Genomic DNA, 25,316 nt, shown 5'->3' with positions numbered 1-25,316 from the left:
CATTTTTGGTGCAAACTTAGCTAATCGGTCGAACTGCCGAGCATATTCTACCACTGATAAACTCCCTTGCTTCAGGCCAACGAACTCCTCGACTCTTGAAGCGATGACTGTCGAATTGTAGTACTTTTTGTGGAACAGCTCCACAAATCGGGTCCAAGTCATGGTGGCAACATCATGAGTCTGCTGAACTAAGTCCCACCATATTCTAGCATCTTTCTTGAGCAGAGATGAAACGTAGGATATGCGGTCCGCGTTGCCGAGATTCATGTGCGTCAGGATTTGTTCCACATTTCTCAGTCATTCTTCCGCCTCGAAGGGGTCTGTAGTCCCTTCAAAGTTCGAAGCATGTTGCATACAAAACCGCTCATAAACTGCCTCCATGTGCTGGGCTGGGTATGGCGCATAGTTCGCCACTGGCCATCCCCCATATGGACCAACTTGATGGGGTGTTGGGGCCATTTGCTGAGGCTGTGGCGGAGGTGGAGGCTGAGTCTGAGACTGAGCTTGTTGTCGTTTTTGCTGCAGTAATTCTTCAACTTTCTATCGCAGTTTGGCAATTTCCGCAGTGTTGTCAACCGGCAACAGCGCATTTTGGTTGGCAGTAGCACGCACTCCCCTTCTGCGAACTAGAGGGGCTTCATTGCTTACATGAGCAGCGTTGGGGGCATTTCCATTGGGGCGAGCAAATCTTCGGAGCGACATCTTAGCAGAGTTCTAACAGTTGAGAAAAACATGTTAGAACTTTACCCTAACAGGCTCTAAGGCAAAAACTTAATCTAAACAAACATAACTCAGACTTATTAATTATGATTTCTTATGAAAATTATATAAGCCTTCTTTATTATTAGGGTGGATTTCTATATTTAGAAAAAAAAAGCCATCTTTATTATTTTATAAGTCTGTTTCTAGTCATCCTATATGACTTAATTCTCAAGCTCGAAACTCATCTTTGTTCCAAAGTTAACCATATTGAGGGAGGGCTGGGATCAGTAAAATCATTCCCACTACTATGGCCCCCTAACTCTCAATATAGAGAACCCGGTTCATTGATTTGTATCCACCCTCACCAAACTTAGTCATTATTTATTAAAAAAAAAATTTATTATGATTGCAAAAGAAAATCAAACTCATTCATGTCATCAAAATAACAATGATATTAATTTGAAAAAAAAGTTTTCACTATTTACAATCACAATTACAAATAAACAAAATAAATAAGAAACTAATCTATTCTTAAAAATTGGAATCTTCTACATCAGATCCTTCATCTAACATATCGTCATCTATTTCTTCATAGTCATCATTGTCTTGTGCCTCCAAATGCCCTCGAGGAAGATTCGTAAAAATTCTATGTTTTTGCTCATTTGTAAATTGAAATTCTATTTTTGAAGTGAACCTAAGTATGAGAAAATAATATCTCATAGCTACCGACAATTAATCTTCATCATCTATCATCTCCCAAATATCTTCTAAGGCTGCAATCATAGTAGGATAATCTCTAAAAAGTCTAATTACTAAAACGTATTGCTCTGTTGATCTCATCATGATTTGCTTAGTTTCTTGGAGGTGACCTATCTCCCTGTGGAATAAAAGTAGTCTTCAAGTGATTCTTTCTAGCACTCCTACGGTGTTTCTTGGTTCTCTAATTCTTTTTAAGGCCTTAACGGCTAGGATATCCTCATAAGTTAATGCTCCATTTATTCTTAACTGAAAACATAAAGGCTAAAATCATTAGCTATACTTATAAACATAATAACTATAATCATAAACACTTACTTGGCGGTTAGATCCGGAGCTTGAGCGTGTGTATCGAGGAGAACTTCATGCGAATGAACCGTTGCTCTGATACCAACTTTAATGACCCAACTAATTCTAGACCTTGGACCATAAACCTTGTCTCACTCTGATACCAAGTTGTAACGCCCTACTACCCTAGAGTCGTTACTGAGTGAGTTTAAAACGTGCAATCAACTCGCTAATCGAGGTTTTAAGACAAAAGTGTAGCTAAACCGTAAAGAAAGTCACATACTTTGAAAATAATTCCATTTCACTGAATACTATAAAACATTAAACATTTGGGATCCCAAAAATACTGTTTAGAAATATTTACAATTCCAAAATATGATTAGGGTCAACTAAACGACAAAACTAAGTTTAATACAACCATCTCCCAAAAATACCATTGGTCGTGGCAGCCAAGCAGGCCAAACATGTACGCATCGCTTCACGCTCTTCGTACTCAAGGTTGGTTGACTTTCCCTTTACCCTTACCTGCACCATAGAGCACCCATGAGCCGAAGCCCAGCAATAAAACCCTCACAAGCAGATAACATATGCATATTTAACATTCAACATATAATCAAGCCGCCAATAGGCTATACATATATGGCCATGCCGTCCCAGGGGTTTTACCAGGCCCTCGGTTCGCGGTCTACACCGTAAGGATATTCTAGGTATCCTATAGGGTCTCGCCCTGGCAACTCGCACTCTGTGTGCTAACCACTGCTCCCGACCCCTTGCCGTACTCGGCCTTCTCCATTCCCGGCTCTTGTCATTCATCCACGTACATGCACACATAGCATAAATAAATAAACACTAACACGTATAATCATAATCAATGGAGCTACAGCCTCCAATTCAATCATATAGGGTCGTGCCCTGCAACACATGCTATAGGGCCTTGCCCTGCTCTATGGGTACAACAGTTTTCTTACCTATGTCCCGAGCTTTCCAAACATCGATATCCCGAGCACATTCCCCTAGTTCGAGCCTCGCTGAAACCCTTGACCTGAGTTAAATCCCTGGATTAGTTCTTTAAGCTCCAAGCTTCTAGCTCCCAAAATTCCCAGCTCAAATTCCTTAGTCTTTGGTTAGTTTCCACCAAAATGCTCCAAGTTTCCAAAGGGAGAAGACTCCAAGAGAGAGAGGAAGAAAGAGGGTTGGTTTCCTTAGCTTCTAAACACTTCTACAATTTTTTTTTTTTATTTAACTTAAGTTTCTAAGGTTATCTCAAAGGCTCGGGGTACCAAAAAGTCCTCGAGGGCAAAACGGTAAATTTCCTCAATGTTCCCTCCTAAACATTCTATCTTCAAATATATCTCCAAATATTTATTTCCATAACCCGATAACCCCATAAAACATCTAATACCCGAAATACCCCTCGACTCGCCCCGAGTCGGATTTTTGACCCCGTTGTGACTTTCTAGCTAACCGCTCCCTATGACTGTCTGGGATCGTACAACACAGATGTAACGCTCTGGTTATCCCAGAACAGTTATGGTGAACCATTTAACTCGCTACCTGAGTCCTTTGGTTAAAAACGTGCTTCTAAGTGTTATTAACAGGCTAAGGTGGAAAATCAATCAAAAGGGAAGGATATACTTTATTTAATACATAAAACTGTTCATGGACCCATAAAACTTTTACAAGTTATTTATGACTCAAAATGGTCATTACTGTTTCAAATTTACAAACCCGCCGACCTAAGCGACAAAAAATAGGGTAAACCCCCTAGTTCCTCTGAGAACTCGTTGGTCATGGTGTTCAAGCGGCCGCATATGTACACATCACCACCTAAGCTCTCCACTCAAGGTTGGGTGAGCTTTTCTTTCCCTTTACTTGCACCACATAGCACCCATGAACCAAGGCCCAGCAAGAAAACACAATATATCATGAATATAATATCAACAATGACCATAATAATCATTCGGGACTTTCAATCCAAAACAGATGAGTGACAGTCGCAAAAGTCACTAAAGTGGGTTCCGTTCCCTCTAGCCATGTGATGATAGGGTCACCGGGGCTTTACAAATAAGTGAACCTTTCACTAGCTTAAATAGGATAGGTGCATGATGACTAGTCACCAACATAACCTTCCTCATGACCATAAAATCATAACCATGGGATTCCGCTCCCTAGCCATGTGACAAGCAGTCACCTAGGCCTTAGGCCCTGGCTCTGAGTAACTAGTCCTAGACTAGTCAAGCACTTATAAGTTTCATCGACCTTAGGGCCGGTCCAACATTAATGCTTTAGAGTCATTCAACGCTGATATCGATTAGATCTAATCTTTAATTGGCCCTGCATTCAGGACGCTTATGCCGTTTCTGACTCCCAGGTCAGTAATATGCAACCAGTGTCGTCCCTGATTAATCAGTGCCATAGACAAGTAAGCAAGCTCTGCTAAGCATTTAATATGCAATCAATGTCCACATTTATCAACCAACATGCCTCAACAACAATTATGCATGTCATATATGGTGTGCAGTTTTCTTATCTCTGATTCGAGCGAGAATGAATAAAAGAATGACCCTTGAGAACGATCTGACTTTTAGCCCTTTAGCAGTCACCTAGTCATAACCAAATATGGGACACCATCAATAAAACGATTAACAAAGGTTCCCAAACCAAGATCTAGCCTCCGGGACATCAATCCCCACTAATCTAGGTAGTAGGAACAATCTCGAGGCCTAAAACCAAGTTCCCGAGGTCAAAACACTCAAACGAGCTCAAAAATACCCAAGGGCTGCGACCCTAACACCTTGAGCCGCGATCCCCAACCACAACAGGAGCAAGGGTTGCGGCCCCCAGCAAGGCCGTATCGCTCCACCTGCTTCTTCGAGCTAGGGTCGCGGCCCCCAACCCAGAACCAGCCACAAACTTGGTTATCCAAAACAATCCAAAAACATACCTAAACACTTCCAAATCCAAAAATCAAAGTTCCCAAACTTTCCAATGATCCAAAACCATCAAATCCCGAGGCTCAAACGATTCACAAAAACCAATTCTAAGCTTAAAAACTCAAAACTTAAAACTTAGATTACCTTTGATTGGGTTGTTTCTCATCAAATCCTTTGGTCAAGAAGCTTCTAATATTTCCTAGGATCACTATGCCTCGATCCTCGCTTGATTCTGACTCCTAGAACTCAAGATTTCTTTGAAAATGCCTCGAACAGTAAAATGAACTAACGGGAAGAGAAAGAGAGGTTTCCTAACGTAAGATTCTATCTGACAATCTACTTCAAGCTTAAGTAACCTCAAATAAAACCTAGTGCTCGGTGTCCCGAAAACACCCCCGGGGACATTATAGTCAAAACTCTCCGAATTTCCTCTTGATCTCAATAACTCCCAATTAATCATCAAATAACATCCTCATAACTCAATATCCCGGTAAAAGACCCCGTTATGACAAAACCGCTAATTCACAATATAAGATCGTCTCATGCCGAATAGGTCGAATATATCTCTATAATAATGGGATCTCATCCATAAATCACAATATCCACCCAAAATACACTATATGCCTTCAACGACCAAATTACCAAAATATCATAATAATCAAATGTAGACTCACATTCTTGCATATAACATCATATTATAATATAATTCACATAAACATGCATATTATCATTTAATGGCGTAATTAAACAATTATGGCCCTCCCCTCCCGGCCTACTAATCCAGTCACTAAACCGCATTAGGGATTTCGGGGCATTACAACAGATATATCACAAGTATAGCACAATTATTACAATTATCACATTTATGCCCTCAACGGGTTAAAATTACAAACATGCCCCTAATAACCAAGCAGGGCCCACATGCATTGTAACGCCCCAACTCCAGGGACCGTTACGGTGTGCCTTGTAAACAGTGCTAAACTCGCTAATCGAGTCATTTGGGCAAAATCGTGATCTAGGTATGATTAGCGATTTAGGGATTAAATATTTTGGTTAAGATGTAACGTTTCACTAGAATATTTAATATATACATTGGGATCCCAAAAATATAATTTCAGAGTTTATTACAGAAAATATTTACAACAGGCCGTTCTAAGCAGCAAAACAAGGTTCAACCCTAGTTCCACTTTAAACCTCGGCCGTGGCGGACGAGCAGCTGCATATGTACACGTCATCACCTAAGCTCTTCAACACAAGGATGGTCTAGCTTCCTCTTGCCTTTACCTGCACCACGTAGCACCCGTGAGCCGAAGCCCAGCAAGAAAACACAATAAAGCATGATATAGTATCAACAACGATCATAATAACCATTCAGGACTATCAGTCCAAGCAAAATGGGTGAGGATAGCCAAAAGTCACAATAATGAGCATCGCTCCTTCTAGCCATGTGATGATAGGGTCACTAGGGCTTAACTAAGTGATCCTTCCATAAGTTTGATTGGGACAGGTGCATGGTGAATGGTCACCAACATAACCTTCCTCCCGACTCTAGAGTCGTGCCATGGACAGCGTCCCTTGGTCGTGTGACAAACAGTCACCGGGGTCATATACCTTGGCCATAAACATCTGGTCATAGACCAGGCAAGCGCTTATAAGTTCTCATTGACCTTCCGGTCGGTCTAGCATTAATACCCCATATGAGTCATTCAATGCCGACCTCGATTAGATCTAATCTTTATTTGGCCCGGCGTTCACAACGCACTGCCACTTCTGACCCTTGGGTCGATAAAACACGACCAGTGCTCAGTCTGTGGTGAACTTAACTAATAAGTCACAGCTTCACAGACGGATCTGGCACCATTGTCGATTCTGACTAATAAGTCAGTGCCATACACAGGTAAGCCATGCCACCAAACATATATCACATGTCCAATATCCATAAACAAGGCATTCAGCATGCTTACTTAACAGGTACTAGTACAATTAGGACCATGCACAACACAGAGGCTCAAGCTCTGAACGAAAACATACTCAGTATACAAAGCATGTCCTAATCACATGTTTCTCATGCATCATATGCATAATATTCAACAATCCAACATGCACCAATAATAGCCATGCATGTCACGTTTAATAATCAACCAACATGCATCAAGAATAGCCATGCATGTCATACATAATAATCAACTGACATGCATCAAGAATATCCATGCATGTCACATATACACAGGGTGCAGTTTTCTTACCTCAAAGTTGAGCTAGAACGATTAAAAGAACGACCCTTGAGAACGATAAACTTTTAGTCCTTTAACGGTCACCTAGTCATAACCAAATATAAGGTATCATCAATAAAAATGATCAACTTAAGTTCCCCAATCAATATCTAGCCTCCGGAACACCAATCCCCACTTAACCGGGTACTAGGTTCAACCCTGAGGCCTATGGCTTGAATTCCCAAGCTAAAAACTTGTTTTTGGTCAAAATGGCCTTAAGGGTCGCGGCCCTCCCCTGCTGCGCCGTGGCACGCCCTTCAGACAGAAGGCTCCCTCCTGACAGACACCAAGGGCCGCGGCGCACCCCTGCTGCGCTGCGGCGCCCAGCCCAGACTAGCTAGAACGCCCTTAACAAACCATTTTTTCCCCTGTGCGATTTTCTCTCAAACCAGTCCTTCAAACCTTCATAAAACCTCTTCCTAACATACAATTAAACCCCTAGACAACACCCATAACCTCCCCTCATCAAAGCCCAATCTTATCATCCATCAAAACCCCTTTGAATCCAAAATTTTAGTAAGAAATCAAAGCTGAAAAACCAAAGAAGAAAACAGAGTATCACCTGAGTTCAAAGGCTAAAACTCACCTCAAACACAGCTTTGAATCCCTTTTGATGGTTGTTACAGGTTCCCTAGCTGCCACCCTTAATCCCCTAGCTCAACACCTCCATTTGAGCTCTCAAAATTCAAAGAAAGGTGAGGGAGGAAGCTTGTACGGGATGGAAGGGAGAAAGAGAGGATAGGCTCTGTTTTAATATCAATCTACAACCTTTATGTCATATATATCCTTAGGGTCAAAAGACCAAAATACCCCTAGGTCTTCTAAAGCTTCTAAAGCCACTTCAAGGGTAATTTTGGCACATTCCACTAATCCCGTTAATCATAATTAACGCTTCCCAATTCCCGCTAATCTCAATATTCCCAAATACCAATAAATCATATCCCATTACCCTTTAATTCCCAGTAATGCTCTAATCATTAAATTCACCCCGAGACTCACCCCGAGCCCCGAACTTAAACCCGTTATGACTAGACCGAACACTTACATCTCATGATCGTCTCATGTCGAAAAGCTCGAACCAATCCACCTTATAATGTGGCTATATTAATAAATCACAATCATGCACCCAAAATATACAACTACGCCCACAGTGGCCAAATTACCAAAATACCCTCACGATAATAAATTCTCCCATATGCATGCATCCACCATCATATAATAATATAATTCACGTAAACATGCATATAATCATTAAACACTATAATAAATCAATTATGGCCCTCCCGGCCTCCTAATCAAGGTCCTAAACCTTATTACGAAACTTGGGGCATTACATGCATATTTAATTCACCTAAACATGCATCTCTAATCACATACTCATATAAATTCACATATTATATAATAAATCATTTATTGTCCTCCAGGCACGCTAATCAAGGCCCTAAGCCTTATTAGCAAATTTGGGTCGCTACAATTGGCTTGTTTGAATCTCTCACGAAGATTGTTCCACATATCTGCAGCAGTCTCAAAGTTCATGATACTCTTAGAAATTTCATGATAAACAACATTGAGGATCGAGTTAATTACCATATTATTCCAGCAAGACTAAGCATTATAGAGTAGATCGTCAATGGGAGGAGAAGAAAGAGCGTCATTGATGACCTTATTCTTATTTATTGAAGCAAGATAAACGGTGATAACATGTTTCCATGCTTGAAAGTCAAACCAGTCAGGGGAGAGGTGACTATGATACAGTCGGGGTGATCTCCATTGTTCAAGAAATAAGGACTGGAAGAGTCCTCATGAATAGGTCGATCGAATCTCTCCAATGGTTAAAATCGGTTCGAAGAAGATGGATCATTTTGGGGGAGGGTTTGTGGGTTGACTTCCATGAGTTGTGTATGGGGGAGAAATCATCTGTCGATTGGTATCAGTCACACTTGGAAGATGAGGTGTTTGCTGATTTGTAGTAGTGACTCTAGAAGTGGAATTGCGAGTTCTTGGGCATGCCATGGAGAAGACAAAGAAGAAAATGAAATGGGTTAGGTATTAATCTGATACCATGTTAACTTATAAAATAAATGAAATAGTACTCTATTCTCTGAATAATGACCAAAGTTATAAGAAAGTCTTTATATAGCCAAAATACAAAGAAAGTTGTCACTAACAGCTTAAACTAAAAATAACTATTTCTGTTTTATATAACTAATAGAATAAGTAAGTTGATTTTAAAAACTATTATTCCCTTTTTTCTGAATGATGCCGAGGACATAATAAAAATTTAATATAGATTGTTACATCCAATTTTTGAGACAAATAGTATCAGCTCGAGAATTTGTACGAAGATCTTAGATGACATGATATTGTCAATTTGTTGTAAAAACTAAAATGGCAATTGTGATGAGTAATGATAGCTCGAAGACAAAGTGATGGGTTTTTTTCTCGAGGAAAGGCAACATGATCGACTCGGATGTAATTTGTTAGTTCAACGCGAACGAGTATCAAGAATCAACCCGAAAGCGCGTTAAAGGCTTGGAAAAACATAACACTAGCACTTGAATAAGTGGTTCCACTTTTATAGGAAACTAATTAGATATTAGTACTAATATAAACAACTTTTGTAATTCAAATTTGAAAGAAGATATTTTGTAACTCCCCTATTTACATGGGAGAAGAATCTGAACCAAAGTCCTCTATTAATAGGACTGGTGATTATCATTGATTTTTCACGTTGAATGGTTGTAATCAAACTCTGGGAAATTGCTTTTTAAGCTTTGACTCAGAACACTCAATAAAAGTGATCGGTGGACGTAGGTAGATTTTAATTACTAAACCACGTAAAAATTTGTGTGCACTGTTTATACATATCGTTTAATTCTCTTATTTTTAGTTGGTAAAAAACTCCGTCAACATAAATATATATTTACAACTACATGTGAATTTTATATTTGATCGTGGATAGTTGACAAAGGCTTGAAGGAAGGCTGTAATGTCCTAGTCGAGGTTTACAAGGCATGAACTATATGGTCTGATCGAGCAAAATTAGCTTGGTCAATCAAAAGGAATTAAGAGAGGTAATAAGTATTTCAATTAATATTAGCTCTAATTTGAATATTTACTTTACAGAAAATGTAGAATAAATGCTAAGAAGGATAGTTGCATAAAAGATATGAGTCTTCCATGTATTTAGGGAGATTTAATATTATTTTCAAATACAAATGTAATAGGAGCGTGTCTAAATAAGGGACCCTTGTATGTAGAAAGTAAGTTTAATTCGATACACGCTACCAAATTGTACAATGATTACTTAGTATTTAAAGAAAATTCAGTTGGCACTGATTTATCTAATTTTTAAGCACCAAGTCCATAAAGATCAATAAAATATACTATTTGACATAGGTCATCATTCTAGGTAAAAATATGTAAAAGTGTCTCGCCTTTCTTCTTGAGTTCTTTACAAGTTATTCTAAATTTTCATACATACACATTTAGTCATTTTCCTAGAAATTGTTGTTGTCTAAGATTTGAGTCAATATTTTGGTGCTTTTATCGAGAGTTGAACTTAAGAAAGTTTTCGCATTTTTTTCATAATCAACTGAAAAATGCCTCCAAAACACCTCACTCGTAGCACAACGTATGGAAATAATGAGCAAGACAATCAAGCCGAAGATGTGGTAGACCAAAAAAATCGAGAGAAACAGTTGACCCAACCCAATGTAGGAGAAGACTTAGCCCTAGGCGTCGAGTAGATGCAGGAAGCCATGGACCTTATGTAGAACGAACTCAATCGCATGCGAACAGAGCAAGAGGAAGCATCTACTAATCTTAGATCTCAGCAATGCAAATTGGAACTTCATCAAAAAGAGACAAACGTGTGTTTGAAAAAGGAAATGGAGGCCTTGGAAGAAGCTTTAAGGCCTTTGAAATTTTTAAGAGCAAGCAACTTTCTTGATGAATTATTTAAGAGAATGATTGATCTTGGAGAGCTAAAGAGACATTTAGCACCGTCATATTCAACTCTCCAATGTATTCAAATAGAAAAAACACAATTTTGGAGCCAAAACACATCAATAAGCTGCGACATGTCCCAGCTGCCAAAAGCCCAAACAAAATGTCACCACTAGTTAAAACTTCCAAATGGTTTCAACTTTTTTTGCATGCCTAAATCACTCCAAAATTTCTACCAACATATTTAGATATACTCAAATACCTTGTTGTATCAATCTAAAACTCAAGTTGGTTAATTTTTTAAGATAATTACAAAAACTCAAATTTTCTTTATTATATATAACAAATCAAAACAAGCACGTGGACATTTTATTCTGTTTGGATTATATATACGTCTTCCACCTTCACCCATTTCGACCCCATTGAAGCATAGTTGCACTTTCGCGCGGTCCAACTGAAGCACAAATCTCGAGCTGCTGGTAGCTGTCAGGGAATAGATTCCTTGAAGGGACTTGTCTCTGTAGGTCCTTAAAGGGCTAGAGATCTTGGGGTTACACCAGTTCAAGAGTTTCCAAATTCTAATTGAACATTGTAAAAATGTAATTGTACAATCTGAAAAGTAAAAGTGAAAACAAAAACCATATGTTGAGAAACCTTCTATAGAGTTAGCTCAACCAGCTCAACATGAGCTGTCAAATTAGTTACAACTATAATAAGACAATTCAGGGATTAGTTGTATTCTGTTATGAATCTTGTAACTAACCACGGTATAAATAAAGATAGCTACCTCTTGTGCTAGTCACGAGAGCTTTTTATACACCTTTCTTTAGTTCTTTCACTTGGTATCAGTTGTAACCAAAGAGCTTTTCTTCCATGGTATCCTCTTCCACTGCTTCCTTCTCCTTTGCATCTTCTTCTTCATCCTCTGGTTCGAAAGTGACTTTCTCACCATTTGGAACTTCTCCGAATGGTTTCATCACAATCAAGATCTACAAGTTAAACTACATTTCATGGCGTGCGCAGCTGGTTCCAACGATCTGAGGCTATGATCTTGAAGGCTATGTGTTTGGCACAACTCCTCCTCCACCGCGCACTGCTGTGATTACTGATGAGAAAGGAGAATCGGTCGCCATTACAAATCTTGAGTACACACTGTGGGTTCGAGAGGATCAATTGCTTGTCATCTGGCTTCTCACATCGCTCACTCCTCAGATCTTGTCACAATTTGTGCGATGCAAGACCAGTAATGAGGTGTGGCAAACTCTCGAGAATTTTTTCTCCTCCAAGAACAAAGCACGGCTCCTCCAACTCAAAGATGAGCTCCAACGAACCAAGAAAGGTTCGTATACTATCTCTGAGTATTGTGCTCAGATGGAAAGCATCTCCGACACGCTGATGTTAGCTGACTACCGTGTTTCAGATGAATCCATAACCTCCTTAATGGATTGCCTCCGGAGTACGACGGTGTAATTAATAGCATCCTCAGCAAACCAGATCTCAACTTGGCTGAAGTCCAATCGATGCTGCTCAACCAAGATAATCGACTTCTAAGGTGGTCCACAGCTACGCTAGTCAACATTCAAGCTCCTTTGGCGAACCTTACTCAGACAACTCCCAGAGGTCGTGCTTCAAATACACCTCCTCCTTGTGCACTGAATTTTCCTCGTGGACGTGGACACACCAGAGGTTCAACCAGGAACACTGGCTCGAAGCTGATCTGCCAGATCTGTAGCAAAGTTGGCCACACCGTAGTTGTTTGTTGGTACATGCATCATGTTGAGCCAACTTCATCCAATCCTACCACTCAAGCATACAAAAACAAAGTTGCCTTTCTTGCCTCGCTTGAAACAGTTGCTGATCTGGCCTAGTACGCGGACAGTGGAGCCACAGACCACATCACGACAAATCTCTCCAAACTCACTCTGAATCATGATTACCATGTCCCAAACAAACTAATGGTCGGAAATGGTAAGCTCATTGCTATCACTCACATTCTTTCAACTACATTAAGCTCTACTTGCAATACTAAATCTCTAAACTTAAAATTGTATTTTGTGTTCCAAAATACAAAACAATTTACTGAGTATATTGAAACTAACTGTTGAAAATGATGTGTTTGTGGAATTTCATGCCAATACTTGCTATGTCAAGGACAAGGCAACAAGGGAGTTGCTGCTGGAAGGTCAGCTTAAGGATGAGCTCTACTCATTGTCTCCCAAACCCAGTTCATCTCTACCAAAGTCATCTACCAGCTACACTCCACCTTTGACCCATTCTACATGTGATAAAACTACACAACCTACTTTTTTCACCATTGTAAAAACTGATGTTAATACTTGGCATAGAAGGTTAAGACATCCTAGTGTCAAAGTATTAAACAAATTGTCCAAGAACTTAACTAGTTGTACTACCAAATTCTCACTCAATAAACGTCATTTATGTTATGCTTGTCAACTCAGCAAAAGCCATGTTTTACCATTTAATAGATCTGAAAACAAGTCTACACAACCCCTGCAATTTCTTTATTCTGATTTGTGGGGTCCTGCCCCAATGGTTTCAAAGGAAGGTGAATTTATCAAGTTTACTTGGATCTATCTCTTAAGTCTAAAGTCTGAATATCTTAATGTGTTTAAAGCATTTAAAACACAAGTTAAAAAATACTTTGACTTACCTATAAAAATGTTACAAAGTGACTGTTGTGGAGAATTTCGACCCTTCAGTCAATTTTTACAGGCACAAGGGATAGTGTTTAGGAAGCCATGTCCTCATGTACACCAACAAAATGGTAGAGTAGAGCGGAAACACCGACACAATAGTTGAAACAGGGCTCACTTTGCTTACTCAAGGAAGCATGCCTTTGAAATTTTGGTGGGAGGCTTTCCATACCACCACACACCTCATTAATCGACTTCCCACACTAGCTCTAAATGGTAAGTCTTCTCATCAATCTTTATACAATCAAAAACCTAATTATACCTTCCTAAAAGTGTTTGACATCTTATGATGCCCTCACCTCCACCCATATAACAACAACAAATTGCAATTTCGATCTTCGAAGTGTTTGTTCATTGGTTATAATCCTGACCATAAAGGTTACAAGTGTCTCCATTCCTCTGACAGGTCTATATCACAAGAAATTGTGTGTTCAATGAATTCGAGTATCCTTATCATGAGTTGTTTCTTACCACTTTAATACACTCCTCACCCTCATCTCAACCCATGTGTCTTGTTGTGTAGTTTACTCCAACCCCAAAGTCTACCACTTCCCCAACACACGTGTCCATCTCTCACGAGCATAGTCCTACAGCTACACCATCTCCACAGCATGTCTCTCCACCAGTTTCTCTAGCTGTGAATGACTCTCATTTCTTGCCAAGTGAACCTTCAACTATGAATATAGAGCAGCCTATTACAACTATGGCCTCTCCAACAGTTTCTAAAGCTTCACCTCAGCACCAACAACTTGAAACTCAAGTATTTTGTCCCAAGTCATTCCAACAGTCACTCCAGCTGTCAATGAAGTGCCTCTCGTTCAGTCCATTCCTCACCACTATGTACCAGCTTCCTTGTCCACACATGGCATGCAAACTCGTGTAAATTCTGGAGTAGTTAAGCCTAAAGCTCTGACCGCCACTAAGCATTCGTTCTCAGTGCAAATTGGTCCTCAAGAACCGACCTCAGTCAGTGTCGCACTCAAAGATCTTAATTGGAATTCAGTTATGGCAACTGAATATGCTGCTCTTCTTGCCAATAATACATGGGACTTGGTTCCCCCAGATAGCTCCCAACATGTGGTTGGCAATAAGTGGATCTTCAAGCTAAAGTTGAATCCCGATGGAACTGTACAGCGACATAAACCACGTCTGGTGGCTAAAGGGTTTCACCAAACTCCCACAATTGACTTTTGTTTAACGCCCAAACTCCCACTTAGCGGTGGTTGTAGTATAGATCGGGCGGTCGATTCCACAAGGAGGCAAATAAATAAAGTTAATCAATAAATAAAGTTTGGAGATAAATAATATGGGGAAATAGAACAAGTGATATTTTTGTTGTTTTTTAGATTTAAATATTAGAAATAAATAGATTAAAGTGTGATGTAACAATAGGTAACAAGTAGGAAGGATCAAGAGTCACCAATATGCATACTTATTTATTTGGATCTTTGATTCACAAAAGTTACACAAATGAGAAGTTCACATCCCAACTATTCATTTGGAAGATTTAACATTGATGCACAAATGTATTTTAGAAAAATGTATTCAAGTGATTATTATTCTTTACCATGGAAAGATGAGATAAATCTTATGAGAAATCTAAAAATAACATTATACCATTGGCAATAATGCAATAAAAGATTGGACATAAAACCTAACACAAACATTACTTTTACTATTTATAAAATACATAGAAAGAACATGACTAATTCTATATAGATTTTAGCAAAAGTACATATATATGAGATGGAGAAAATGATAAAGATATTACATAGAAAGTACATGACAAAATCTATATACTATTAGTAAACATAAATATAGATAATAAGATGAAGAAGTAGAGATGAAAGAAAATAAATCACTAAAATATATCAACTTTAAGCACATGGTGAATAAAAAATACCAAGCAAAGTCATAGTGCATATAGGATCATCCTAACATTCCTAAGAAGGTTAGCCTATTATGCTAGACATTCTCATGAAATTCTAGAGAGAAAAATGAGAAATGAGACTAAAATTTGGTAGAGTTTTGCTACCTAAAAATTACATAGAAAATGTGAAGAAATAGTCCCTATTTATAGAGGGAGAAAGGGACTAAAGGGAAATTAAACAACAAAATGGGGTTTACAAAATAAATCTGAAATATTAATAATAAAATATGATTTTGAAAAATCAAATCTTATTATAAATATTAACCTAGTTATTTTGGTGTATGGTCAAATGCACTTTTTCTAAGGCACCAAAAAAATATGAGCTTTAAAGCTCAAAATGGAAATTTTGCAAGGCCCAATACCCACAAAATATGGGTTGAAGGTGGCTGTGGCAGAAGTGGGTTTTGACCCATTCCCAGCCAATGGGGAGATGCCACGTGGCACTGGCTGTGAAAGGAGAAGGGTTGCTGGCGTTGGGCTTTAGTTGGGCCTTTGGAGGAGCATGGGTTTGGGCGTGACTGCTGGAGAAGGGAAAAGGCTGGAGGCGTGTTGCTTGGTTGGGCTGCTGACTTTGTGTTTAGGCCGTTGGAGTTAGGGAAGCTTCACCTGGGCGTATGGCTGAAGAAAAAGGAAGCTTGCTGGAGTGCTGCTGGGCGATGTGGCGGCCTCAGGTTGGCTGGCAGGCGGACGCGTGGCGAGCTTGGACGACGACACCTGGCGGCTGGGCAAGGAGAAAAAGACAGATTTTTGCTGGGCTTGGGCTATTTGGGCTAAAATTGGTCTGGGCAATATTGCTTCAAAAATGCCACAATTCCACTATATTTTCAGTTCTACTTCTTCCCTTCTTGCTTTCTTTTTTTCTTTGTTTCCAAGTGCCAAAATAGACTTTAATTCCTACAAAATAATAATAAATTAAATCATAATCAAATATTTTCATTTATAAAATAAATCATATTAATTCTATGAAAATATTAATTAAAACTTAATTTATTTTGACTATTAAAATCAATAAATGTGTATTTTTCACCACTAATCAACTTCTCAAAGACGTTTAGCCCTGTTATAAAGCCTACCACAGTTCGCATTATGCTCACAATGGCTGTCCATTTTGGCTGGGATGTTCAACAGCTAGACGTAAACAACGCGCTCCTTATTGGGGTTTTGCAGGAGACCGTGTACATGACACAACCTGATGGCTTTGTTAGTCCAACTTATCCTCATTATAGGTGCAAGCTAAACAAGGCCCTCTATGGCCTTAAACAGGCTCCGAGAGCATGGTTTGATCGTCTACAAGGTGCCTTAATCCAATGGGGATTTGTTCCATCCAAAGTCGATGTCTCTCTCTTTGTGTATCACCACCATTCGTAGCTCATATTACTTCTGGTCTATGTTGACGACATTTTGGTCACTAGCACAAGTCCATCTTTGATAAACAAACTTGTTTCTGATCTAAATGGGATGTTTGCTCTAAAACAGATGGGATCACTTCACTATTTCTTGGGCATTGAGGCACATCGAGATAACACGAGTCTGTACCTATCTCAATCCAAATACATAGCTGATCTTTTGCACAAGCTCAACATGGCATGAGCAAAAGGATGCACTACTCCAGCAACGCCACGGAAACCCTATCGCGCAGTGAGGGGGAACCATTGGACGAACCGAGCTTTTATCGCAGTACTATTTGAGCATTGCAATACGTGACCATTACAAGGCCAAACATTTCATATATAGTATCAAAACTTAGTCACTTTCTACAAGCTCCAACGACTACACACTGGCATGCATGTAAGAGAGTGTACGGTACCTAAAAGACACATTACATTTGCTTCAAGACTGGTTCGGCAAAGTCACTTGTACTTCAGGGGTTCTCATATGCTGATTGGGCCAGCTGTCCAGATGATAGGAGGTCCACAGGAGCATACTGTGTTTACTGGGAAAGAAGCTTAATCTCATGGAGTTCTAAAAGAAAATTGTGGTAGCTCAACCATGTACTGAATTCGAGTATAGAGCTTGAGCTCATGTAGCTGCTGAAATGGTGTGGCTTCGAATGTTGCTGAAGTAAATGCATATACCACTTCACGGGACACCAATGATATGGTGTGACAATCTAGGAGCAGCATCTCCTGCAGCTAATCCCGTCCATCATGCTCGAACCAAGCACATAGAAATAGATGTTCATTTTGTGCGGGATATGCTACTGCAAAAGCAAGTTGACATTAGATATGTTCCAACTTATGATCAGGTAGCTGATGTCCTAACCAAAGGCTTATCTGTTGAAAGGTTTCTTAGATTCCAAGACAAGCTTCAAGTTCTTGTATCCCTTTTTCGCTTGAGTGGGAATGTTGAGAAACCTTCTGTAGAGTTATCTCAACTAGCTCAACATGAGCTATCAAATTAGTTACAACTGTATTAAGACAATCCCGAGCTTTCAGGGATTAGTTGTATTCTGTTATGAATCTTGTAACTAACCTTAGTATAAATAAAGAGAGCTACCTCTTGTGTTAGTCACGAGAGCTTTTCATACACCTTTCTTTAGTTCTTTCACTCCTTATTACACCATATAAATGAAATTTGTTAAGTAATATGGTATATCATGCTTTTTTCTCATATTTTTTCTCTTGGCCGACCAGTATTACCTGATATAGAGATATATAGACAGTATTTTTTTAATCCTAAAAGTGCATTGAACAACAGACGACAATGATAAATGCTCTTTCTGGTAATAATGACAAGGATTGCTAATTATTATGCGGCAAATATATATATATATATATAAATTAGTATTGATTTTTTTTATTTGGCTTTTTGTATTGAATATAATAACACAATTATTGTTACAATCATTAATGTACAATCCTGTCAAACAATAGTACAGTGAGAGGTCATGATTATTAGTTCCAAATGGAGCATATACATATATTTAGATTAGTTGAAGAGCACTAAATCAACGTCCAAAATCCTTTATTGTTCCTGTAAAGAGAAATGATACGTGCACCTAAAATATACACCTAAATATTATACATGATGATGTGGAAGACTAGTTTTGCTAATCACATTTATTAAAACTAGGACCCACTATTTTAAAAAGTACTGCCACAATAACGTGTGTAATATTTTGGTGTAGATTTTAAGTGCATATATTATTATTCTACAGTAATACATCATATCTTATTAATAACAGTGGCAAGAGGAGGAGGGGGGAATCAAGCAGAAGCTGCAAGACCAGGAGCAAGATGAGAAGTCTGGCCTATAAATCTTACCACCACCACCACCCCCTTGACCATGACCATAAGCAGGAGCAAGAGATGGGGCTCCTCCCCCATTTTCATTCTCATTATTTCCACTGTGAAAGCGAGCATTGGCTAAGGATGATGATGAGATCATCATGAGAATAATAATCAACCTTACAATCCTATTAATATTATTCAACTCCATATCTTCTCTTTCACTAGTATAAAAGTGGTAAGAGAGTTATCTAGCTTAGATGTATATATAATGGTTTTTATTCAATGCTTTAATTATTGCTTCTATCAATGCATTTGTATATATACATACATATACATAGTGGTGTGAAAGATAATTATTTCTATTGTTATGATCTGTTGTTGTTTCATGGTTAATATTACTCGGAAGTTATCATTTAGTGTTTTGTTATTAGGTATGTATGATATTCTTATTACTTTTTAAGAATCCGTTTCATATATACATATATTGGCTATTTCAGTTAGAAGTGTTAGTGAAAAAGCGTTTATTACTTCTGCAGGCTAACAACTTCTCATCAAAAATTTTGTTTCTCAACAACAATACAACAAAATTGTGTCCATTCAACAAAATTTTGTGACTTTATTTATGTATTAATAACTTTGTAATGACATGTTATCATTTTATCGGGTAGCATTAAGTTTTGAAGAAAACAAAATCTGAATAGTCATTTGTTTTTCTTTCTAAAATGTTAATAATATTTTTTTTAAATAAAATAAAACAAATTTGTATGCTTTTGATAAAGGCTATTTAGTATTTTTGCTCCCCGAACTATGACATATATATTTATCGTGCCCTCCGATTTTTTTGGACCGTTAAAAATTCTCCGAACTATTTACAGTGTTGTAAAGTGAGACTTCAGTCCAATTTTGTCCAATATGACTAACGACATGCTGACGTGACTATTTGATTGCTAATGTGGCATTACCACGTGTATAATTTAAAGAATAAATAGAATTTTACCCCGAACTATTAACACTACCAAATCATGCTCCTCAAATTCAAAATTTTAAAATTTAAACAATATTTTAAATGTTAAAACGAAAAGATAAAAAACATTAAACTAAAAATCTATTTAAATTAAATTAAATCAAATCATAAGAAATTAAAAAATCAACAAATTAAAACAAAACTATATGAGAATTCTATCTTATTTTCTCACATTTTCTTACTTTCTTTTACTTTCCCTCACTTTTGCACTAACCAAACAATCTCAACAACACTCATCAATTTACAACAATAGCTCAACCAAAAAAAATTATCATAATATATACAAATCAAAATTTCAATCTCTCAAATTCATACACATTGTAATATGATATTAACAACATAACGAAAAACTCAAAGCTGAATGTCGACGAGGAACCTGCATAAGCCCGGCTTGTTAATGATGTCGCTACCCACCAACTTCAAGCTCACTCAGACGCATGCCCAACATCTAAGCTAACTTTTTGTCACCATTAATTTTTTTTTTAATTTCAATTGATTTTTAGTTTAGTGATTTTTTTTCCTTTTTTTAATATTAATTTAAAAATTTTTAAATTCAGGAGGCACGATTTTGTAATGATATTAGTTCGAGGGACAAGAATCCTATTTATTCTTTAAATTATAAACGAGACATTGATGTGGCAATATCACATTGGCACCCAAACTGCCACGTCACTATTCGTTAGCGAAATTAGACGGAAGTCCCACATTTCAGTAATGTGAATAATTTAGAGAGAATTTTTAACATGTTGAAAAATTCGGAGGCATGATTTGGATTAGTAATAGTTCGGGGGGTATGAATTAATGAAACAGAGGTGGTCGATGGAAACTCTCTGTTTCTAGATTGGATTTTGGAAACTCTGTTTCGAAAGAAAAACATTTAATTAGGTCTTCCTATATTTCCGAAGACTGGAAACTTCATTTCAGTTGGCATTCTAAAATATGGTTAAGGGGTATTTCTGGTACTCTTCTCCACTTACATTGTGCTGAGTTTAGAGCTACTCAACCAAAGACAATGAGCTATTTTTGGCTTGTTCCATAAACCAAACCCAAGAGGTCGGACATGTGATTTGCTCCCACACAGTCTAGAGTTACCGTACTCAAGTAGAAAGTGCTATAATTTTCTAGTATTCAAATCAATTATTGTAATGTTAAGCGAAGATGCAAGAAAATCGCACCATAATGAGAGGAGAATATTGTGCATATCTTTTGGTACTAATCATTTCAGGATTCATTATTTGTAGAACGTTATTTGACAAATGAAAATGCTCTGGTTTCAATAAGCACAAATAAGGACGCCTATGACATCTGTTCCATACCATCAAGAGTTTCTCATCCAGAGCTTAAAGATTGATTCTTCATTAGAAATGTTAGCATCATAATGTCAAATGTTTCTCCTTTAACAAAAAAGTTATTAGCCATTGATGAAACACTAGATATATACACATAAGGTTGAGAATTCTTACAAAGTTTGGAAGATGGTTTTGGCATAGTTAAGAATCCCTTTACTAGACAAGATTTCCTTTCTTTTTTCTGGACTTCGTTTGATCGCAATACTCTTGCTTTTCTGATTTTTTTTTTCCTTTTCACCAAACAAATAGGTTGTAAAATATCTCAAAATGTTGTTTCATTCATTTTTTTCTAAGGAAAAACAGGCCAAGCACACCCTCAATGCTTTGAACCCCAAACTCTCATTAAAGATTCGTACATTATGCAGAAGCAAATGGACAAACAACGAGCTAGCAGGAAACAATACATTTTAAATTTTAATTCAAACAAAATTTATAGACAAAATTGATATGTTGGATGTCAAGACCCAACATTTTTTAGTGACTAAACTCAACTCACTGCGGCTTACTTGGCAATACATACCATGATTCATATAAAGACCTTACAAGGAGTTTTCAAACTAATTATCCAGTCAGCTATTTTTAAGATGTCATATCTTCTGTAGCAACATCTTCATTTTCTCCTTTTGGTACATTGCTTCCAAGTTGTAGCCGCTTCGTTGCTAAATACGAAGAAGAAGAAAACAAAGAAAATAAAATAAATAACTTGACAAACCTCATGCACAAAGACTAAGAATTATGTGGTTTGGCTGTATAAGCCTACATCCACAGCAAGGAACACATTAATGGAGCTTTACTATGATGAAATCAGTGAAGCTCAGTACAAAACTCTCTTTATACAGATCAATGATTGTGTTACTTTCAGTCATCACTAGCATGACATCTATACAGCCAATAAGAACATGACATGTGAACTAACCAGCAAGATCACCAACCTAACTTAACTAAGTCAGGCAACCATAAAAGAGAGCACATCAGCATTCACTGACATTTTTTTTTTTTCATTTTCTTGACAAACCTCGTGAATAAGATGGAGATTCATACAGTGGTAAGAAAATAGCAACACTTCTATATATCCATTAGCATATTGGAACATGTTCACTGTTAAATTGCATATTCATTCACCCATTGAAGCATTGTTTTTTTCATTTGTGTATCTATGCATTTTTTCTTATACGACATCATAACTGCTTATACATTTTTCAGTTTGTTCTGTTAGTTCATTTTTACATGGTGGCATTAAAAGTTTCACATTTCAAATAAATTCTAGCACTTGATAGTATTAAAATTTCTGCTCTCTCATCAATTAGTTTAGTAAAGGTATATGGCAGTAAAAAAACTTACATTTAAGAGAAGATCCAGCAAGACAAGTTATTCTGGAATTTGTATTGGCCTCGGCTAATGGATTTGGCTTCTCCTTAACAGCCATACGAACATCCCAAACTCGTATAACCCCATCCGAAGACGCAGAAGCTATTAAGTATGGGTCATCATCAGCAACAGCACCCGCATTCCTAGTAAGCACAACAATTCCTTTTACACGAGAAGAATGTGCATCTTCAATGCTGAAGGCAGTCTTCCCACTGTTTGTATCCCATGCTACTATACACCGGTCCTCACCACCAGTAAAAAGAAGATTATTCTGCAATAAATCAGGTTTAATATGGATTAACAGAGCCAAAATCATACACAAACCTATATACATGAAGTCTTAATTGCATTTCTAAGTTTGCTTTTGCAGTGGATCATAGTTCCATACCTTAAGAAATAAGGGTAAGAAAACGGGAAAAAAAAAAGAACATTTTTTTAACAAAATTATCCATTTTCTAGAAAGCTTATATCCAATATGAACCAGAAAAAAATAACTTTCTTCGTAACCAAACGCATAGCATAGACATAAGACAATCATATAATATAAACCTTATCTCATCAACAAAATCGTTCTAAGTAAAGTTTCTACAGACCCTTTACAAATCCTATCACAAATTCAATGCCCTAAAGCTCTGTGGAATTTACTAAGAACTATCAAATCAAACTATTATATAGTTCACTAAATATACCAGAAACTTTAACAAGAACTGAGCAAAATTATCGGCTATGACAATAGACAATACATTCAAACTAAACTTCACCAATAAACAAAATTAGGCAAAATGAACTTGCAAGACAAAACTGAATCCAAGAACAATGACAGAGAGAAAGACCTAACTAACCTCACCGGAGGCAGCGCAGAGAACCCGCTTCTGGTTCTCCAATTCGGAAACAATCTTAGCATCCTCAGCCTCATGAATCGAAATCTTGTCATCCATAACCATAAAGAACTTGTCCCCAGTAGAATCAAACCTCACCAAGCTAGCCTCCCTGCCCATCCGGCAATAAAAGCTCCTCCTGGCCCTCACCAAGTTGAGCATCCCAAGGCACTCGTCTCGCCCGACCGTCAGCGCCAACTTCCCCGACGGGTGCACAGAGAGGTCGTTGATCCCCTTCTTGTGAACCTTAACTGTCTTAAGAAGAACAAAAGGGTCGGCATCGTAGATGCAGACGGTGCCATCGGAGGCGGCAGAGATGAGGTTGCGAGGGAAGGAGATGCTGGGAGGGGTGAAGAAGGAGAGGGAGGTGACGGTGGCAGTGTGATCGTTGAGGGAGCCGAGGGATGAGGCTGTGGCGAGGTCGTAGAGGTGAATGGTGTCGTCGGACCCTCCCGAAGCTGCAGCAGGGCCGGCGGCGGCGACGGTGGTGATGGAGGAAAGGTGGGAAGGGTAAGAGAACAAAGGGGTTAGGGTTAATGTTTTGTCGTCGGAGCTTTGTTTAAGGGGTTTGAGCTTGAATCCCCATATGAATCGCTCGTATGAACCTGCGATTAGACTCATGGTGACGACGATTTGGATTCTTCGTCTTCTTCGACCGGTGATTGTCAGTGGAGCTGAGATAAACCCTAATGGAGCAAGACAGGGGTTTTGTGATTTTGGACGAGCTGATGTGGCTGCTTATGGACCCACACATTTATAATTTATTATTTTTAAAACAAAAAATAAATAGAAAAATTCTAATATCGGTTGTCACTCTTGCTCCTCCCCGTGTATTTTTAATCTTTTTTTTTTTTTTTTTCTACGATGGTATACTTTATGATTATAACAAAATTGTTAACCGTTATCGAAAAATTATAAATAATTTATAATGTTCAAATTAATGTTAAAATAATTTGTTGCATGCATATTTATTTTTTTATACGAATGTAAGAAAAACTTATTGATTTTGACACTATATAACTTCTCTAAGTGCTGAAGAGAGAAAATCGGGTCAAATTATCATTTATGTTTGTGCAAAGTCCAATTTCTTATGAATTATAAATAAACCTCAAACAATGATTCCATTAACCAAGAGCATTGTAATGCACTTAAAGGATCCAACACTTAGACATAATATATGACTATTTGTGTAATTTAGTAATTGTCACACATCGAATATTTATTTACACTTATAGCAGAGTACTCTAGAGTACTCTTTAGCATTTTTCATTAATTAAATCCACAATTATCAATTCCAATCAAAGAAAGAAAAATTAGTAAAAATAGCCTCTTATTTTAAGTGGTTTTGTACTCTAGCCTACTTTTGATAATTTTTTGCAAAATATCATCTGTCTAAAATTCGACCAGTTGTCTAAATTTTTTGCAAGCTATCTAAATTTTCGATCTACTATTTAAATTTTTTGACCACCTATTTAAGTTATGAGAGGTCATTTTGCAAAGAATTATTAAAATTAGGCTAGAGTGCAAAATGACTTTAAAAAATAAGTCATTTTGCCAAAAATACCTAAAAAAATTTGGACTTTGCAACATAAATGATAATTTGAGAAGAGAAATATCAAAAACACATCATAGAGTTGAGAAATAAGGAACTTGAGACATTCTGAGAAGAGAAATAGAGCAAAAAAAAAAGCATTTGAAACACCCAAACTACTTAGCTCAAGTGGCGATGTTACCAAACCTTTGTTGAAAGGCAAAATGCTTAGATTTGTCTGTGTTACTGAATCATTTCAAATTGAATCTATGTATGAAAATTTTGCCAAATTTAAGTATTGATCTGTCTTATTTTGGTTTCTTATTTAATATAATAGCACAATTATTGTTACAACCATCAATATAGAATCTTGTCATTATTAATCACAATTT

The 25,316-nt window shown here is 37.6% G+C and overlaps 1 protein-coding gene across 1 annotated transcript; it reads right to left on the bottom strand.

Moving 5' to 3' along the window:
• Nucleotides 1-21,405: 21,405 nt before the first annotated feature.
• On the bottom strand, nucleotides 21,406-24,093 carry LOC133800846 (uncharacterized). Its single transcript, XM_062238930.1, has 3 exons — nucleotides 23,358-24,093; nucleotides 22,489-22,786; nucleotides 21,406-21,806 (listed from the first exon to the last, which is right to left on the bottom strand). Exons 1-3 carry the CDS (start codon nucleotides 24,012-24,014, stop codon nucleotides 21,727-21,729), a joined length of 1,035 nt encoding a protein of 344 aa, XP_062094914.1. The 5' UTR covers nucleotides 24,015-24,093; the 3' UTR covers nucleotides 21,406-21,726.
• Between the last annotated feature and the right edge of the window lie 1,223 nt (nucleotides 24,094-25,316).

The sequence above is a fragment of the Humulus lupulus genome, chromosome 9 (assembly GCF_963169125.1).
Source record: "Humulus lupulus chromosome 9, drHumLupu1.1, whole genome shotgun sequence".
NCBI classification, from domain to species: domain Eukaryota; kingdom Viridiplantae; phylum Streptophyta; class Magnoliopsida; order Rosales; family Cannabaceae; genus Humulus; species Humulus lupulus.
This window is presented reverse-complemented; position numbering and strand designations above follow the sequence as displayed.

Excerpts from the sequence above, each read along its gene's own strand:
- LOC133800846 (XM_062238930.1), bottom strand. The coding sequence starts at position 24,014 with ATGAGTCTAATCGCAGGTTCATACGAGCGATTCATATGGGGATTCAAG. Across the intron at positions 22,787-23,357 it reads TCTGCGCTGCCTCCGGTGAG|AATAATCTTCTTTTTACTGG; the intron begins GTTAGTTAGGTC and ends GATTTATTGCAG. Across the intron at positions 21,807-22,488 it reads TGCTGGATCTTCTCTTAAAT|CAACGAAGCGGCTACAACTT; the intron begins GTAAGTTTTTTT and ends CTTCGTATTTAG.